Source organism: Salvelinus sp. IW2-2015, linkage group LG24 (assembly GCF_002910315.2).
Source record: "Salvelinus sp. IW2-2015 linkage group LG24, ASM291031v2, whole genome shotgun sequence".
In the NCBI taxonomy this organism is placed as follows: domain Eukaryota; kingdom Metazoa; phylum Chordata; class Actinopteri; order Salmoniformes; family Salmonidae; genus Salvelinus; species Salvelinus sp. IW2-2015.
The window spans coordinates 10,525,878-10,546,533 of record NC_036864.1 but is presented as its reverse complement, the minus strand read 5'-3'; the positions used below and the strand labels follow the sequence as shown (position 1 = coordinate 10,546,533).

The window sequence follows — 20,656 nt, the reverse complement described above, 5'->3', positions numbered from 1 at the left end:
ATAACACACTGCATCCCCCAGGGAGCGCCACCAGCCTAGTTAAATTGATGTTAGACAGTTCCGCACCCTGAAGTAGGTTGACATTTATTGTCATGGGTCTTGTCCTGGAGGCAGAATTGAGCAATTTCCCCTTAGATAKGCCAGTTTCAAAGTCAAAATTGCCTATAATGAAAACATTTATGAAAACAAAAATTACTTTTTTGGTCTTCATCTAAGGTTAGCCGTTAGGGTTAGCAGTGTTGTTAAGGTTTAAAATCAGATTGTATGACTTTGTGGCTGTTCCAGCTAGTAACTACTCTGCAGAGCTGCCTCCAGAACAAGATKCATGACAAAAAACTCTTATCCGCAAGTAATCTATCAGCAGGTAGGCTAGTGGTTAGAGCATTGGGCCAGTAACCGAAAGTTTGCTAGACTGAATCCCTGAGCTGACAAGGTAAAGATCTGTCGTTCTGCCCCTGAACAAGGCAGTTAGCCCACTGTTCCTAGGCCGTCATTGTAGATAAGAATCCGTTCTTAACTGATTTGTCTAGTTAAATAACGATTAAATAACATTTAAAAAATCTATGGGCCAGGATTCTAATCCATGGTTGACATGGGTCTATAATATCACATCATTATTATTGCAGTTGAAACAAACTAACCTGAGGTGGTGGATGTAGGCCTAGAGGAGCATGGTTGTTGGGCTCTCCCCAGCTGAGCTGGGTGTTTCCGTTCTGTGTAGGTGAAAATAAACTTGAATTTTTACTTGGTACCACATGAATAGGAATGCGTAGACGTTGTCATTTTTTAAAACATGTACACTCTTGTTTGTTATAAACAAAATACAGGAAGTAGTTTTGACAGACACGAACATGGCTAACATAGCCCTCTATGTTTGTCGATATCATAATTGTAGAGGGTAGGTATCACCGATGACTTACTTTCCGCGAACAGCAATAACACACTGTATCCACCAGGGGATGCCATCAGCCTAATTTTGTAATAATGTTTTTATTGGAATTTCACACATTAACATACAACAAAATGATAAAACAATTACAATAAAGAAAAAAAACATTTTAAAAAAAACTAACAAACAGAAGAAAATGAAATACTAAAGCTCAGTTTAAATAGAGTAATTAGGCCCAATACATGGAACGTACAGTATAAGCATGAGACAAGTAAACAACAAACTGCCTGCTGTCTGACAAAATCACTATTTCAATAGTTCTTAAAAATAGATAAGGCATACTTTTAAGACTGCTGAGTAACAACTATCAATCAATTATACTGATCGTTTTGTTATCATCTGTCGGGTAGAGATGCAGTACCTAAGCAACTGCTAAACTGTGAGTGAAAGCCAAAGATATTAAAATTGTATTCGTCCAATGTCTGTCATGTTTTTGGATAACGTGATGACATCGGCACTGCTCCTTGTTTGCACTGAGTGCTAGTGCGCAGGCGTAGTAATCCCAGTAAAACTGGATCTAGAAAGATGGCAAGCCCCATGAAACCACGTATACGAACGTCCATCTTGGAAGCTGCCTCTASAGTCTCTTGTGACAAGGTAGGGTTGGTATACAGAAGATAGCCCTATTTGGTAAAAGACCAAGTCCATATTATGGCAAGAACAGCTCAAATAAGCAAAAAGAAACGACAGTCCATCATTACTTTAAAACAAAGGTCAATCAATTGGACGGCCAAGAAGAAGCACGAAGCTGAAAAGTTACCACCGTTTCATTAGAACTACACTGCTCAAAAAAATAAAGGGAACACTTAAACAACACAATGTAACTCCAAGTCAATCACACTTCTGTGAAATCAAACTGTCCACTTAGGAAGCAACACTGATTGACAATAMATTTCACATGCTGTTGTGCAAATGGAATAGACAAAAGGTGGAAATTATAGGCAATTAGCAAGACACCCCCAAAAAAGGAGTGATTCTGCAGGTGGTGACCACAGACCACTTCTCAGTTCCTATGCTTCCTGGCTGATGTTTTGGTCACTTTTGAATGCTGGCGGTGCTCTCACTCTAGTGGTAGCATGAGACGGAGTCTACAACCCACACAAGTGGCTCAGGTAGTGCAGTTCATCCAGGATGGCACATCAATGCGAGCTGTGGCAAAAAGGTTTGCTGTGTCTGTCAGCGTAGTGTCCAGAGCATGGAGGCGCTACCAGGAGACAGGCCAGTACATCAGGAGACGTGGAGGAGGCCGTAGGAGGGCAACAACCCAGCAGCAGGACCGCTACCTCCGCCTTTGTGCGAGGTGGTGCACTGCCAGAGCCCTGCAAAATGACCTCCAGCAGGCCACAAATGTGCATTTTTTTGAGCAGTGTATAAATCTCACCAGATGTATATCTCACTTTCGCCACTTTTTTGGGGGGCATTTTCTAAAAGAATTGGCTGGCAACAGTCAGTAAAAAAAATTGGCCTGTAACTAATGGCTTCTTACCATACTATAAATCCTCAGTTCGAACAGGCACGCTCCGGAATGCTATCAAGGCTGAAGGAGTAGACTAGTTCAATTGAGACTTCTCTAATTTTCGGCGATGTATCGCACTTGTTGAGTGTCAAATATCTTTTATAAAAGGCATTTGGTATGAGTCAATGAGAGAAGTGAGAAATTCTTCCTTAGTTGTTAATTATCTCTAAATATAAAGGCACAACCTAGAGGCGAGCCAATGTCTTAAGTAGATGAACATGTTATGACTCCAACCTCGTGAAAGTGACAAACTAAAATGTTTTAATTTTAGTCAAAAACAACTTTATATCGAAGGAGTGCCTTTAATTTGTCAGTCTGCACATGCACAGTTCGCACAACAAGACCGTTAGACCTGATGACGTGTTTCTGCGCATGAGCTTAGCTAGCCAACGTCGCCATGACATCGACTACAAGCGTGATCTAGTCTTTCTATTGGAGAAGCAGTTTCTGCCTATCTTCATACTGTACTGTGTTTGATATTAGTTTGACACTTTTTTCAAACATAAAATAAGAAATGTACTACTTATGAATGAAGATGGCCTCAAAAAGCGCAGCAGCCCACCCAAAGATAATGCCTCTTTCCATCTCTATGATTGACATCCTTGCACTTTTCTTGAATAATTCTCTATTTCTTTTAAAATAAGTTGCTTGTTTTGCAGTTCACTTGTCTGTGCAACCAAGTTTGGGTGTCAAAAATGTTGTACCATTTTATTTTACTAAATTAAATAAAATTGTACTAAATTAAATTTGACTACCGGTAAATATATTTAATTTAAACTTATTTGAATAAAAGTGCAAGGGTGCCAATATACTTGGCCGGCACTGTATGATTATAATAACAATGTAAATAAATTCATAATTTGTATGGATTTTGTTGTACATATTTTGTGCAATCACTTTATTTTAAATGTCATGAAATATAATGATAATGGTGTGAGAGTATAAAAACACAACTTTGCCATCCAGTGAAAAAAATAAGAGGTGTTTTTGCRTCATGATTCTCACAGCAAAATTCTTTAAAGTAACTGTCCAGTGAAAACCTTGTTTTATTTTTTATATCACATTTTTAAAGCTCATATTCTGTTTGCTAATACCCAAATAATGTTGTTCACTTAATTTACCTGTAGGACCTTTTTAATTCTATGAGCAATACATTTTGCCAATATTTTAGCACAGTGGGGTGACTCCAATTGTTTTAAGARACTGGCTCTTTGTACTGCCCCCCTGGCTCCTGCTTCAGTAGGAGAGATCAGTCCCTCGTTTTGTGTGTGTGATAGTTTGCCATTTATATATGAATAATTAAAACATGACAGTAATTGATCTTTCAGTAGTTCATAAAAAGCCTATCTCTATTGGAATGCCATCGAGGCAAGGCGTTTTCCGCGACTGAAAGTAATCAATTGCCAACAATAGTTAGTTCTGTGTAATTAGGYCTTCACAAGATAATTTTGTATAGCAGATAGTTTAACATGATTTTGGGGGAAACGTACAATACCAGTCAAGAGTTTGGACACACCTACTCATTCAAGGGTTTTTCTTTATTTTTCTACATTGTAGAATAGTGAAGACATCAAAACTATGAAATAACACGTTCTGGCATCATGTAGTAACCAAAAAAGTGCTAAACAGATCTAAATATATTTTATATTTAAGATTCTTCAAAGTAGCCACCCTTTGCCTTGATGCCAGCTTTGCAAACTCTTGGCTTTCTCTCAACCAACTTCATGAGGAATGCTTTTCCAACAGTCTTGAAGGCGTTCCCACATATGCTGAGCATTTGTTATCAAGGCAAAGGGTGGCTACTTTGAATAATCTCAAATATAAAATATATTTTGGTTTAACACTTTGTTGGTTACTACATAGTTCAACATGTGTTATTTAATAGTTTTGATGTCTTCACTATTATTCTACAAGGTACAAAATWGTAAAAATAAAGAGTAGATGTGTCCAAACTTTTGACTGGTACTGTATATCACAAAACTCATCATCAAATGAGGTTGGACGACCTTCCTCATTCAGAATCTCCTTTGGTGAGAAGGATTTCTCCATCGTTTGTAACTTTTTCTGTAGGTTCTTTTTGGTCGGGTTTCTATATTGAATTTGCTCTGGTAATTTTATTTTTTTAACCCGGTCTTTCATGAATAAATTCCTCAATCTCTTTTTGTTAAGTGTCTAGTTTATTCAGTGATTATGTAGTACATTCAACACCATTGTGTAATGTTAAATGTTCTATTTCTGTTGAAATTCTTTTCTCTGTTGACCGATACCATTTTTGGGATGACAATTGAATTCAATGGCCCCTAAAGGTACATTTAAAAGCATCCAGTACAATAATTGGGTCCACTGAACCTGTATTGTGCAAGACAGTCTGTTAAGAATTCCTTACTTTTTGTTAAGAAAGTAGTGTCAGTAAATAAACCCTGGTTAAATTTCCAATATCCTCATGGAAAGTCTGTCATAGTTATATGGAGGGATACTGTATAAATTGACGATCTGATCGCATTCGATCCTCAATCAATGGACAAATACTTGACAACAAACAAATATAAAATTATTTAAAATATACTGCACAGTGAGCTATATTAAAGATTTACTGTATCACAACATTCCGATCTCAGTCCATTGCTCAGCAGATCTTCATGATGAGCCAATTCCAACAAGTAGTGCCACCAAAAAGGTTATATTTCCAAGGAAAAACAAGACCAGCAGTACCAACTCCATGCTTGTCTGGGGGAGAAATGAAAAGTCAAGTACAGCCGTGGCAGACAAAATAGTTGTTATGAATGAGTCACTTACTAATTCACTGATACAATAAGTACATTTAAATGTGTGGGATTAAATGGTGGGATTCAGCGTACCGTTTTAGAAGCATTCTCTGCATGATCTAGAAGAACAACCAAAGTTATATTGAAGTATTTGAAAAGAAAAGAGAAACCTGCACACTTCTCTTGCTTGTATCACTTTGTTTATTCAAGCTTACGTGTCGGCCTCTTGTCCTTCGTCAGAGCTTTTGACATACGCCAAGAGGCCGACAAAAGTTATATATGGCAGATCCACAATATGAGGATATTCAATATTATAGGTGGGCTATATATCATCAACCTGAATTTAACACTATTAAGAGCGATATCATTATGTATTTGATCTCACCATTGCGCTTCCAGCGGATGTGGAATTCTAGCAGGATGTACATCGTTGCCTCCCATCCAACAAACCCCCCCATCACCTTCAGAAGCCAACCATCCTCAGAGGTGTTAAAATACGACAGCCCAGTAAATATGGCTGCCACTGGAAGATAATGTCAACACAATTACTAACATGGTAGTAGTGCAACAGCAAACATGTTTGACAGATATTGGCTGAGAAGATACAGTACTTTGTACTATGCTAATACAATCCAACAAAAAACAATGTCATGATCACAGTTCCTTACCAGCTAAACCTTTTATTGCCACTGCATTCAAAGAATGCGACCAATTGAAGAGGAATCGCCTGTGAAAAAAACAACACAAAAATAATACATTAACTTGAGAAAACAAGCCACTTTTGGATTTACATACACATGAGCAAACTGACATACACCAGGTATGAGTCTGGATCCCTTACCAGTGATGTTGAGGTCCACATCGGAACATGGCACCGATTGGCTGGAAGAAGGCCAGGATCATAACGATGCAGCCCAACACAGGATGGACTCCCTATAAACACAGATGGGCTCCCTATAAACACACCGGGCTCATAAACTGTCTCTCTTAACTATTTCAATTAACTGAGCCTTCCATAATAGAGTAGGTTTCATAAAACTAGACGGCACAGCATTTGTCAGATAGGTTTGTTTTAAATAACAATCGGCGCGCAGTAAAGGTTTATGATACATACCCCACTCCAGCCTCCAACTTCTGAGAAGGCCAAAATGAAGGCAATGATGGTGGCGGCAACAGTGAGTGTCATAAGAAACACGTGCACCTGAGGAACATGCAAGCCAAGAGTACAGATTATGTGGCATTATTATTTAGTACTAAAAACATTCCACCTAATAAAGTCATCTAGACGTGCTAATGTTTATGTTCATATTCTTATATTTTTTCTTTGTGGTTGCATTGTCGAGAAGGAACCTGCAAGTAAGCATTTTGTTGGACAGTGTATACCACGTGTATCCCGTACATACGACTAATAAAACTTGAAATGTGACGGACGTCAGTCTGCTTGCTTAATTAACAGCATAGCTTCCTCACAAACACAAGTGACTGCCTGCTTGACACACTCTCCCAGTCAAGCTATATGTAGAAAAGGCACCAATTGGATAGCAGTGAAAACATTTAAAGTACAATCAAATGTTGCTACACTAACACATTAGGGACAGTATTATAGAAACTCACCAGAAACCAAACATCTTTCCCAAAATAATGTTTCCCCTTGGCCACACCTTTCAGATACCTGGCTATGATCATTCCCAAACTACCTGTGGTCATCCACGCTATCAACATCAGGGAACCTGAAGCACAACAGGATAATAAATCAATAATCCATAATCAATGCACAAATCTTTAAGCTTGTATATGTAATTATAATCAGTGTATTACCGTATAACAATTTGTTCGAGGTTATGCATGCAAACTCTTCTCACCAAGGAAACGGCAAGCTTACCATGTGCTTTAATAATAGGTGGCTCTTTTTCACTTGTAACAACTTGAGGACTTGAAATATCCACTTTAGTGTCACTGATGAAGGTGCCAGTATGAATGCCGATTATCCCTGTCAAAGTCAACCGAAAAGTGAAATACAATAAGAGAAATAGAATAAAATGATATTATGAAACATATGACTGCTATACTGAAGCAGACTGCTTTCTTCATCGGTACCAGGCCTACAACATTAGAATCCTTATTAGATAACAGGGCCCGTATTCATACAATATCTCAGAGTAGGAGTGCTGATTTAAGATCCCGTCTTCCATGTCCATGTAATGTCACTCATTATTATCTAAAGATGTCATAGCACTATGTAAATAAAATGACAGAGGGATATAACCACTTCCTCTGTACCAGTACTGGTGCTACTATGCTGTAAGCTTTTGGCTCATACTGTACCATTATTGGAGGGCCCGTGAACGATCATGAGATAGTAGAGGGAACTGGRCGCTCCGGATCGCAAAGTTGAAATGGGGTTCCTAGTCGTGAAGGAACAGCTAATGATACCATTATTCACTGAGGATTTAACATCAGAAACATTTCCCTAGAAAAGGACAAACAAGAGACATTTGAGTCATTACCGATTGTTTTGTGATTCATTATAGCATCAGGGCTGGGGGTACATTTCATTTCAAATCAGTCATATCAAAACTTTAATTCCAGTCCATATTCCAATTGCTATCATCCTCTTAGCTTTTCATGCGTCATAGTAATAGCAAGTACCAGAGGAAGTATCTCTGGTATCTTCCTTCCTGTTGAAAAGGCGTGTTGCAATTGGATGAGCCCGCCACTGTCCCGTCCACAAATATAGATGTCATCATTTCCCTGATGTGATGCAGAGGAAAACAGATGATGAGAGGAACACATTCAACCCTGCCACAGGCCACTTGAAGGTGCAGGGTACAATAAACAAACATTCATAAAATAAAAATTGCACACTGTTGAATGCTCCTGCAGTTGATTGGCTGCCTTCCACCTGCCCTCATGCAATCCTTCTTCATCGTTTTAAAAATAAACTTGTTCACCGACTTCATTGAAGTGAAAGTATCTGAACGAGTGCCTCAAAATTTGAATAAGCATATTCAATTGCAGGATGTGCATGCACTACTTCTGAAAAGGCTACATTACCATCCTCTGGTCATCTGAGAAGCCAATGGCGATGTAGCCATCTGAAGGGCCGGTCATCTCCAACTGGATGGCTGTATCACCGGGAGAGGTCATAGCAGACAGGAAGTAACAATCTGGGCTGACCCCAGGGTCACAGTATAGAGGTTGGCTGAAACAGACCTTAGTGCTGCCACATCCAGTGCTGGAGTTGGAAACCTATTATAAACATATTCAATGTTATTGTATAGCACTTATGTAATAGTGTGTAAAAATAAATGGTATTGTTTGATTGAAAATGTAATATGACACTATTGTCAGAGAGTGAGTGGCAGGTAGCCTAGCGGTTAAGAGCGTTGGGCCAGTAACTGAAAGGTTGCCAGTTCGAATCCCCGACAAGGTGAAAAATCTGTTGATCTGCCTTTGAGCAAGGCACTTAACCCTAATTTCTCCAGGGTCGCTATCAATGACCCCACTCTCAGGGGGAGTTGGGATAAGCAAAAAACACATTTCCATTTCACACCTCACACTCGTACAGGTTACCCACTCGTACTTGTACATACAGTGAAACAGGACAAATATAAGCACCCCCTATTTGACCTTTTGAGAGACTATCACTTACACTTGTGATACATTGTTAAGACAAGTTTATGTTTTAAATAAAACACATTTGTACTATTATCTATTACCATAAGTACTAAGGATTTTAATGGAAATACTAGGTACGTCTACATGCACACTAATAATTCGATATTCAACTGATCAGTAGGCCGAGTATGGCATTAGTCATGTATACACATTACTCTGCTTATTAAATCGGCGTTCAATCTAAGTAAGCATACGCCGATTAAAACATCTGGTTTTCTGAGCAACCTTTATAAATACTTGGTACACTCTTAGAAAAAAGGGTTCCAAAAGGGTTCTGCGGCTGTCCCCGTAGGAGAAACCTTTTAGGTTCCAGGTAGAACTTTTTTGCGTTCTATTAACTTTTTTGCGTTCTAGAACTCAGAATCAAGTAGACTTCCCAAAAATAACATGGTAGCTGTGGTAGAACGTTTATTTTGATTGGCAATGTTCTGCATTTATCAAAGTCCCATCAGTAGCCTGATTTCGTGTCCATGTAAACAAGATTATTAAGGAAATCGTTCTTCTTGCAAAGCATGCAAATGTTTTAATCTAATTATTATATTAATCTGAATATTCACAATAATCGTATTATTGTGTGCATGTAATCATACTCACTTTTGAGGATGAAGAGGCGGTAGAGGTGACGGATGTGCTGTTAGCTGGGGGTGCAGCAGCGATGTTGTATGTGACTGGAGAACTTCTCACTCCAACCCAGAAGGTGGAGTAATCTTTTACAAAGGAGGCACTGTAAAAATGGCGTGGCAGAACAAATAATAAAACAATGTAATAACATTAAGGGACGGAATTTCCATTTAAAGTGCGTTTTAGTCAAGAACTAAGCTTAATCTGTGTCCAGGAAACTGGGCCCCATGGTAATAGAAGTATAAGAATATTCTAAGATAACTACACAACGCAGAGGAATAAAGGTCAAGAGGGAATTAACAATCAATGGAAATTGTTGTTTTTCTGTAATAGGGAATTAATGATCAATGGAAATAGTTGTTTCTTTGTATTGGGGAACTGAAGATTAATGGGTAAGGGATACAGGAGGAATTTCAGTCTGGAACTCATAGCTCCATGTGGCAAGGTCCAAGATGGCGTAGCAGTCGGACGTGTCTTTGTCATGTCCTGTCCCGTGTAAATAGTCTTCGTATTTTTCGTGTACATTTCGTATATATTTTAATTTCACTTTCCATCTAGGAACTGAATATACATTCCTACATTCCGCCTCACCCAATGTGGTACGGACCTGCTATTTTTTTATACTTTAGAACCGTAACCCCAATCAGAAGCTAGCCAGATAACTAGCTACTAGCTAGTAGTCAGTTAGCCACTGCTGCGTTCTTCACCCTCAACTCGGACACAGCCAGCTTCAATACCGGGCCAATACCTGCCAGTCTGCAAGCGCGATATCAACCCTGAGCATATAGGCAACAACTTTAAAAATCTGCTATCCGAGCAGCTAACCGATCGCTGCAGCTGTACATAGTCCATCTGTAAACTACCCACCCAATTTACCTACCTCACCCCCCATACTGCTTTTATTTATTTACTTTTCTGCTCTTTTTGCACACCAGTATCTCTTCTTGCACATGATCATCTGATGATTTATCACTCCAGTGTTAATCTGCTAAATTGTAATTATTCGATTTATTGCCTACCTCATGCCTTTTGCACACATTGTATATAGATTCTCTTTTTTTTCTACCATGTTATTGACTTGTTTATTGTTTACTCCATGTGTAACTCTGTGTTGTCTGTTCACACTGCTATGCTTTATCTTGGCCAGGTCGCAGTTGCAAATGAGAACTTGTTCTCAACTAGCCTACCTGGTTAAATAAAGGTGAAATAAAAAAAATAAAAAAGGTCTCATTGGTCCAAATTGTTTATACATTGAGCCTGAAACGGGATACTTGTTTTTTGGCCATTGGCCCAGTTTTATTGCAAGGAATTCTAATTGGTCAACCACAGGCTAGGCTTGGGTATAAACTACATCCTGTCTCTTTGTTCAGCAGAGAAACATTGAGGACAGGGAAGAATAAACATCTGCCATCTACTTTCGAGCATAACAACTATGATTTGTTGTCTTTCAATAAATATATTTTTCTCCTCCTGATTTGCTTTGGGGTCTGTGTTATTGAAGAATAACAACAACTGCTAACAGAAGTGAAAATTCTGGTTCAAAAGCTAGGAGATACTGGATGGGTGAATTACCTGAATTGGATGGAGTTGAGGTTGCCTGATGTGGGGGCCCTCCATATTCCCTGGATGGAGGATTTAGGTGAATCTGATGTGTGAGAAACTGCAGAATTCTGAGAATAGGGAAAAAAAGGATCCATGAAGATTTATTCAAATGCAGCAGGGTGATTCCATGCCAGAAAGGCCCAAAAATGTTCTGGCAATTCTCGCATAGAAACTTCATTGGGAGGAGGGATGTTTGTTTAGGGGGGATTTCTAAAAACCTGTTTTTGCTTTGTCATTATGGGGTCTTGTGTGTAGATTGATGAGGAAAAAAACTGTTTAATCCATTTTAGAATAAGTATGTAACATAACAAAATGTGGAAAAAGTCAAGGGGGCTGAATACTTTCTGAATGCACTGTATACATGCCTCCTGTAAGACCCTATGATCTGTGAACCGTACATGATATAGACAACATATGTCATTATACTCCCTATAGTGTGCTGGAAAATATCTAGTATGTCTAGATTCTGAAATACAAAAATTAACATATATTTATTCAACATTAAAAATATTCATATGAATATCACAAAAGACACACGTCTACAAAGACAGCAGAGCACACTCTCACTTTCCAAGAGGCAACCACATAGCAGGCTCAACTTCCCTGGCTGCCATACATGCCATAAATTGTCCGTCTCTAAGTTAAAGAATGGGAATGATCCATAAATATCATTCTAGGCTAGGCCTACTGGAATTATTTACAGTTTTGTTGTTTTCAGTAAAAAGAAAAACTGCTTGCCCGACTTCTCAGTTTACTTGCCCCAGGAAATAGGGGAAACCTTAAGGTCCCTACTACAAACCAGGTTTCTGAGTTTTACCTGGTTGCCATCAGGAAGAAAAAAAATGTTAGCACAGCTGAAAACTGTTGTTCTGATGAAAGAAGCAATAAAACTGGCCTTCTTTAGACTAGTTGAGTATCTGAAGCATCAGCATTTGTGGGTTCGATTACAGGCTTAAAATGGCCAGAAACAAAGAGTTTCTTCTGAAACTCGTCAGTCTATTCTTGTTCTGAGAAATGAAGGCTATTCCATGCGAGAAATTGACAAGAAACTGAAGATCTCATACAACGATGTGTACTACTCCCTTCACAGAACTGCGCAAACTGGCTCTAACCAGAATGGAAAGAGGACTGTGAGGCCCCGTTGCACAACTGAGCAAGAGGACAAGAACATTAGAATGTCTAGTTTGAGAAACAGATGCCTCACAAGTCCTCAACTGGCAGCTTCATTAAATAGCTTTTTCAAACAGAAATTTGCATCCTGTAGCTCTAACTCCAAAAGGTTTTGGGACACTGTAAAGTGCATGGAGAACAAGAGCACCTCCTCCCAGCTGCCCACTGCACTGAGGCTAGGTAACACCGATAAATCCACGATAATCGAGAATTTCAATAAGCATTTCTCTACGGCTGGCCATGCTTTCCTCCTGGCTACCTCAACCCCGGCCAACAGCTCCACACCCCCTGCAGGTACTTGCCCAATCCTCCCCAGTTTTTCCTTTACCCAAATCCAGATAGCAGATGTTCTGAAAGAGCTGCAAAACCTGGACCCGTACAAATCAGCTGGGCTAGACAATCTGGACCCTCTATTTCTAAAATGATCCGCTGCCATTGTTGCAACCCCTATTACCAGTCTGTTCAACCTCTCTTTCGTATCGTCCGAGATCCCTAAAGATTGGAAAGCTGCCGCAGTCATCCCCCTCTTCAAAGGGGGTGACACGCTAGACCCAAACTGTTATAGACCTATATCCATCCTGCCCTGCCTTTCTAAAGTCTTCGAAAGCCAAGTTAATAAACAGATCACTGACCATTTCGAATCCCACCGTACCTTCTCCGCTGTGCAATCCGGTTTCCGAGCTGGTCACAGGTGCACCTCAGCCACGCTCAAGGTACTAAACGATATCATAAACACCATCGATAAAAGATTGTACTGAGCAGCCGTCTTCATTGACCTGGCCAAGGCTTTCGACTCTGTCAATCACCGTATTCTTATCGGCAGACTCAACAGCCTTGGTTTCTCAAATGACTGCCTCGCCAACTACTTCTCAGACAGAGTTCAGTGTGTCAAATCGGAGGGCTGTTGTCCGGAACTCTGGCAGTCTCTAAGGGGGTACCACAGGGTTCAATTCTCGGGCCGACTCCTTTCTCTGTATATATCAACGATGCCGCTCTTGCTGCGGGTGATTCCCTGATCCACCTCTATGCAGACGACACCATTCTGTATACATCTGGCCCTTCTTTGGACACTGTGTTAACAAACCTCCAGATGAGCTTCAAGGCCATACAACACTCCTTCTGTGGCCTCCAACTGCTCTTAAACGCTAGTAAAACTAAATGCATGCTTTTCAACCGTTCGCTGCCTGCACCCGCCCGCCTGACTGGCTGCACTACTCTGGACGGTTCTGACTTAGAATATGTGGACAACTACAAATACCTCTCCTTCTAGACTAATATTAAACATCTCCAATCCAAAATTAAATCTAGAATTGGCTTCCTATTCCGCAACAAAGCCTCTTTCACTCACGCCGCCAAACATACCCTAGTAAAACTGACTATCCTACCGATCCTCGACTTTGGCGATGTTATTTACAAAATAGCCTCCAACACTCTACTCAGCAAACTGGATGCAGTCTATGACAGTGCCATCCGTTTTGTCACCAAAGCCCCATATACCACCCACCACTGCGACCTGTATGCTCTCGTCGGCTGACCCTCTCTACATATTCGTCGTCAGACCCACTGGCTCCAAGTCATCTATAAGTCTTTGCAAGGTAAAGCTCCGCCTTATCTCAGCTCACTGGTCACGATAACAACACCCACCCGTAGCATGCGCTCCAGTAGGTATATCTCACTGGTCATCCCCAAACACCTCTTTTGGCTGCCTTTCCTTCCAGTTCTCTGCTGCCAATGACTGGAACGAATTGCAAAAATCGCTGAAGCTGGAGACTTATATTTCCCTCACTAACTTTAAACATCAGCTATCTGAGCAGCTAACTGATCGCTGCAGCTGTACATAGCCCATCTGTAAATAGCCTATCCTATCTACCTACCTCATCCCCATGTTGTTCTTATTTACTTTTCTGCTCTTTTGCACACCAGTATTTCTACTTGCACATCATCGTCTGCACATCTATCACTCCAGTGTTAATTTGCTAAATTGTAATTACTTGCTACTATGGCCTATTTATTGCCTTACCTCCCCACGCTATTTGCACACACTGTATATAGACTTTCTTTTTTTCTATTGTGTTATTGACTGTACGCTTGTTTATTCCATTCGTAACTCTTGTTGTTGTTTGTGTCGCACTGCTTTGCTTTACCTTGGCCAGGTCGCAGTTGTAAATGAGAACTTGTTCTCAACTAGCCTACCTGGTTAAATAAAGGTGAAATAAAATACAAAAAATAAATAGTACCCGCAAACACCAGACTCAACGTCAACAGTGAAGAGGCAACTGCAGGATGCTGGCCTTCTAATCCTTCTAGGATTTGAGAAAATATTGTTACCACATTCAAATATGGCCGCACTGTACCTTTGTCATTGTGTCATCCTGTGAACCCCATTCAATGTTGCTCGCAGCTGTATATTTTTTTGCACCTCTACTCACGTTGGTTGAGCGCTATGCACTTCTTTCCATTATCAATATTCATTTTCAGACACTGTAGTAAACTTTACCCTAATTAAATTGAAGTTATTTCCCTTGGAAAGATAACTGCCACGTGATTCTCAGCCCATGCAAAGACAGCATACTCTATTTAATTGAGACCACACAAATAGCCTTCTGTAGGCACACTTGATCTCAAATGTCCAATTACGAGAGGAAAGGTAGGCTACTGAAACTTGAAGCAGCGAATTCTGAGTGTGTGAATAATGCGACAAAGAGGTGCTACACATAGAATTCCACAGAATGTCCACCCCTATGTGGAAGCTAGGTGAATTTCAACAGCAATAAACTGCATTCAAAACAAATCTCCGCCCTCACCCGCATCCCATTTCCCCAAAACATGGCGGAGACTTGCGCTTGAGCCTTTTATTTTCGGTTTTGGTCCACCAGCTTCTAACAGCTGTAAAAACTATATATTTTGTTATTGAAAAGATTTTTCACAGTGATTTAGATGGTACAACGATTTCTTACATGATTCACATGAGCGAACAGTGTAGAACTTTAGCGACCAGGAAACAACAGAGGGATTTCTACATTCGCCGCTTGATCCGATTTGTACTAGATAACACAAACAAAGTCAAAACAGCTTTCCCATTTTAACAACAGATGCCTTTCCGGCGGGAGATATCAATAGATGAATATCACAGCCAATTATAACACTGGCGGGTAAGTAATACTGTGAAACACTATCATTCCACTATTACGGGCAGATATATATTATGGACATTTTCTGAAATGACAATGCAAAAGTTCAACAACAAAAATCCTGTGTAGCAGCTTTAATACAGTAGGTAGACCTAGGCTAACGCATACAAAGCAGAAATGACAGCCGTTACCAAATCATCTGCGGGACAAAAATAGTTCTGAACAGTCCATGGAGGTGTATTTCATGTTTTATGTTACTTGTACAAGCACTAAAATGGTTTGCCTGCAAAATGCTACAAACGGCCCTGCTAATGCACACAGACAAACTAATCTCACCTACCCTGCTCCGTTTTCAGCTACGTTAGCAGCAATGTGGGTCCATTCAGTCACTGTTTGTATGGTTTAAATAAGGCTCAGACAAGCGAGTGCCATTTATTGTACTTATCTATGTTTTGGATGAGCGTTGTTTCTGTTTTGGCTCCATTCTCTGTAGTTTCCAGGTGTGCTAGGAAATGGACCCAAACCAGAGACGGTAGAAAACGCGATACATCCCACCCTCATTTTTTCTGATCGGAGCAGGGCCACTCTGGCCTACTAAAGCCTTGTTTTCACTGCAGGCCTTAATACTCAAATCTTTTGAATACATTTTTTTCATTTAGAAATACTGACTGCCAAACAGCAAGTTACAAGTGACCAAATCTACATCTGCAATGCTTGCAGTCTGGGGTTTTAGGCTGTATTTCTGTATAGCACTTTGTGACATCGGCTGTAAAAAGGGCTTTATAAATACATTTGATTGATTGAAATCGTATTTGTGTGTGTTCAGACAGCAGTCCTTTGCTGACATGGCTATGCTAGTTGTCATAGTAATGACAGGTGTGTGTGCAGTGGTGTAGGATGATAGGGTGGTGGTGATCGTCACTCAGAAGTTATGTAGCTAAGCTAAGTTATGTAGCTAAGCTAAGGTGACAACAATGCCTGCAATGGGCATTTCCCAGTTGCTTTGAATGTTCAAAATAATAGTGTAAAGAACACTTAAAGCCTCAAAGAATAAAATATTCCAACTTTCAAAACAAGTAGTCAACTAGCTGGCCAGGTAACTGTTTAGCTTTCTAGCACATTCACTCATTTGTTTCAAAACAATTAACCTTTCTAGGACACACGTTCCGCTAGCGGAACCCCCCCCACAACATTCCGCTGAAAAGGCAGCGCGGGAAATTCAAAAATATTTTTTTGAAATATGTAACTTTCACACATTAACAAGTCCAATAGAGCAAATGAAAGATAAACATCTTGTTAATCTACCCATCGTGTCCGATTTAAAAAAATGCTTTACAGCGAAAACACAACATATGATTATGTTAGATCACCACCAAGTTCAAAAAACACACAGCCATTTCCCAGCCAAAGATAGGAGTCACAAAAACAGAAATAGAGATAAAATTCATCACTAACCTTTGATGATCTTCATCAGATGACGCTCATAGGACATCATGTTACGCAATACATGTATTTTTTGTTCGATAATGTGCATATTTATATCCCAAAATTTTTGTTTACATTGGCGCCATGTTCAGAAATGCATCCAAATATCCGGAGAAATTGCAGAGCCACGTCAAATAACAGAAATACTCATCATACACTTTGATGAAAGATACATGTTTTACATATAAAGATACACTTGTTCTTAATGCAACCGCTGTGTCAGATTTCAAAAAAACTTTACGGAAAAAGCACACCATGCAATATGAGACGGCGCTCAAATATAAATAACATTTATCCGCCATGTTGGAGTCAACAGAAATACGAAATTACATCATAAATATTCCCTTACCTTTGATTATCTTCATCAGAATGCATTCCCAGGAATCCTAGTTCGACAATAAATTGTTGTTTTGTTCGATAATGTCAATTATTTATGTCCTAATAGCTACTTTTGCTAGCGCGTTTAGTACACATATCCAAACGCTCGTGCAAGTGACGCATAACGTCGGACGAAAACTTAAAAAAGTTATATCACAGGTCGAATAAACTTGTCAAACTAAGTAGATAATCAATCTTCTGGACGTCGTTATCATATATATCCAATAACGTTCCAACCGGAGCATTCCTTCATGTCTGTAAAAGTTATGGAACGCAAGGCGATATCATGAGGAATGCGCATGACCAGGAACTGGGAATCTGCCAGACCACTGACTGAAACCTCCCATCCGGTCCCACATCACAGTATAAACTTCATTCAACGTTCTACCGACTGTTGACATCTAGTGGAAGGCGTGGGAAGTGCAAAGAAATCCATATCTTCCTGGGATTTGAATAGGCGATGAGTAGAAAAAACACCAGCCTCAGAATTTCCACTTCCTGTTTGGAAGTTTGCCTGCCATATGAGTTCTGTTATACTCAGACATAATTCAAACAGTTTTAGAAACTTCCGAGTGTTTTCTATCCAATAGTAATAATAATATGCATATATTAGCATCTGGGACAGAGTAGGAGGCAGTTCAATTTGGGCACGCTATTCATCCAAAGTGAAAATGCTGCCCCCTATCCCTAAAATGTTTTAACAAGCTAGTTAGCTTCCACGTATTCTTGTCAAAACTGTCAACATATGTAGCTTGCAAGCCACAAGATATGCTAAATAACCGTCTTAAAACCACTTAAGTGTCACGGATTTCCTCTTCGTCTGAAGAGGAGTAGCAAGGATCGGACCAATGTGCAGCGTTGTAAGTGTCCATAATGAGAAGTTTAATAAATCAAACTCAACACTGAACAAAATAACAAAAGCACAAACAAACAACCGAAACAGTCCCGTATGGTGCAAACACTAACACAGGAAAAAATCACCCACAAAACACAATAGAAAACAGGCTACCTAAATATGGCTCCCAATCAGAGACAACGACTGACAACGTCAGAACGTGACATTAAGGGCAAATTAATCAGATTTGACCATTCAGACACAAGTCGCATGGCCAAGAATCAGATTTGTATCTGACCTACGAAAGTGGTTTGAAATGTGGCTTAAATCATCTTATTCCATGTGCTTTTTGGCTGTTCAGACTGAAGGAAAAGAACAGTTTCAAATCGGATATGCCACTTTTTTTATTTGAGTCACTTCAAACTGCCAATGTGAAGAAGACTATTGCCCCGGCCCTATGAAGTGAATGCCCCAGAGCAAGACATCTCATTGCCAATTTATTTCTGGTCAGGCGAGGCAGGGACAATAAGTAGACCAGAGCCAGCTGTTCCCTCTTATGTGAGCATGCTAGATATTGTCGAGGAACCCTAAGCTCTCACAGGATAGCATGCTCACGGGAGATGGGGAACACTCACTTACACAGACAGAACATTTAGTTTTTTTACAATGGTAAACAGCTTGACTGAACTATCCTCATTTATCCACCATTTTTGGCCGAACCACATCAATCGGGTTGGCTTGTAGTGCCTGTCTCCGAATGTGCGAGCATGTGAAGGCGCGTTTTGGAACACACAATTTGAGTAATGGTGTTAGGTAAAAAATTATATAATAATTGTTGTGTTGATCTTAGAGAAGCTGATTGCAAATGTACATTTATGATAATTATTTATACGATTATCTGTGAACCTTTTAAAAGTTTTCAGTAGAGCCTTATGACCTACTCTACCCAACAGGAGGACCCATGCAGGAACAGGGAATAATTGATCTGTTTTTGTAAATAGAGTGTTTTCTTCTGTCTCATAAACACATGTATAAGATCTAAACAACCATTACTGTTTCAATGTTATATGCAGGGGTGCAACTTTCACTGGGGACATGTGACATGTCCCATCCCAWCCCCCCCCCCCCCCCMCATTCTGAAATTGCATTTTTGTCCCCCCCAGTTTTATCATTGAAATGTGATACAAAACGAGGCAACGGTGTGGTTTAGGATCATGCGGACGCCTCCGAGCGGTTTGTTTGGCGTGTTTATCCAACTGGATAAAAATAAGATTTATTTTATTTTATTATGTTCCCCCCACTTCTAAAACCAAAGTTGCGCCTCTGGTTATATGTAATACTGTAGCTCTCATAACATAACAGAAAAGCAGCCTATAGGTCAGGTAGTAATAGATAGGTGGGAATAAACAGAATTAAATGGATTTATACAGTCTATGGGAATAGACTCACAGGTAGTCCGTTGCAGGTGAGTAGCTGGGCCTCTCCACTTGTTACAGTGAAGGATCCCAGAGGACTGCTTCCTCCAACCTCTCTGGCTTGTAACATAAACCCAGTGAATGGAGTGGAACCTGCCAGGAGCCTGACTGTAAACAACACAGTGTTAAGTTGATTTAAACACCACCATAGAAAATGGAGACCGTTATTAATTGAAGATCTACTTTTCAGAGATATCTACCCATAACAGCAAAACCATAGATAGATTAATAAAGCCTATAGACCTAGTGGTGAGGGTTCAATATATCTGCATGAACCCCCCAATAATAGAGAAAACTACATGATGTCTCACCTATGATTTCATCGCCCTCCTTAAAGCTGAACCGGTCAGTGGTGACAGAGAATGGAGCGAGGCTTTGCTGCGCGCCTTTTTTGTGTTGCGGTGTCATATTGTCACACGCCGCAGTCACCTTTCCGGAGCTGTAGCATCTCACCGCCCGCAGAACACACGCCAATAACACAATGATAAATATGTATCGATCCATTGAGATTAAATGTTTAAAAACGAAAAGTAACTGTAAAAATAGACTACTGTTGGAGATAATAGCCTACCGATAACGGCAAATTGTGAAGTTTAGGTGAGGGGCAGAATTTATAATGAAGTGCCTTGTGGGTGGAGAGTAGACTAGTCTCGACAGGTTATGCTGCGTTCATAACCAAGTGGGATGGTGGAAATGACCAAGTGTGACGTCATAAAACTAGTTCAATGCGTTCACTCCTTGATAAAATGCTGATTGGCTAATGGCCAAGTTGGCCAACAAGCTCCGTCAACCATAAACTAAAAGTACATATATTATGCTTGTAAACAGATGATAGTGTTCAAAAACCATATTAATAGATTGCTTTTAAGAAATAGTGTTTTGTTGTTGCATTTAACTGCCGAAAATGCTGTTATCGAGGTAATTTCCTTGACGTCAGAGATCAGCATGTATGAGAAGTCGGAGCTCAGGTATGATAGGTGAGTTTCCCTCTAGTTAGAGGGGCATTCAAGTGGATTTTCAGAGTCGTATGTGGTAAATACCACTTTCCCAC

The 20,656-nt window shown here is 40.0% G+C and overlaps 1 protein-coding gene across 1 annotated transcript; it reads right to left on the bottom strand.

Annotated features, from left to right (window-relative positions):
* Positions 1–970: 970 nt before the first annotated feature.
* On the bottom strand, positions 971–20,165 carry LOC111951293 (putative ferric-chelate reductase 1). The gene is made up of 15 exons (XM_023969350.2): positions 19,917–20,165; positions 19,580–19,713; positions 11,102–11,199; positions 9,503–9,632; positions 8,285–8,479; positions 7,880–7,981; positions 7,556–7,700; positions 7,113–7,220; positions 6,845–6,960; positions 6,345–6,431; positions 6,072–6,163; positions 5,899–5,957; positions 5,616–5,753; positions 5,324–5,349; positions 971–5,192 (listed from the first exon to the last, which is right to left on the bottom strand). The coding sequence occupies exons 1-15, from the start codon at positions 20,107–20,109 to the stop codon at positions 5,103–5,105; spliced, it is 1,713 nt and encodes a 570-aa protein (XP_023825118.1). The 5' UTR covers positions 20,110–20,165; the 3' UTR covers positions 971–5,102.
* Between the last annotated feature and the right edge of the window lie 491 nt (positions 20,166–20,656).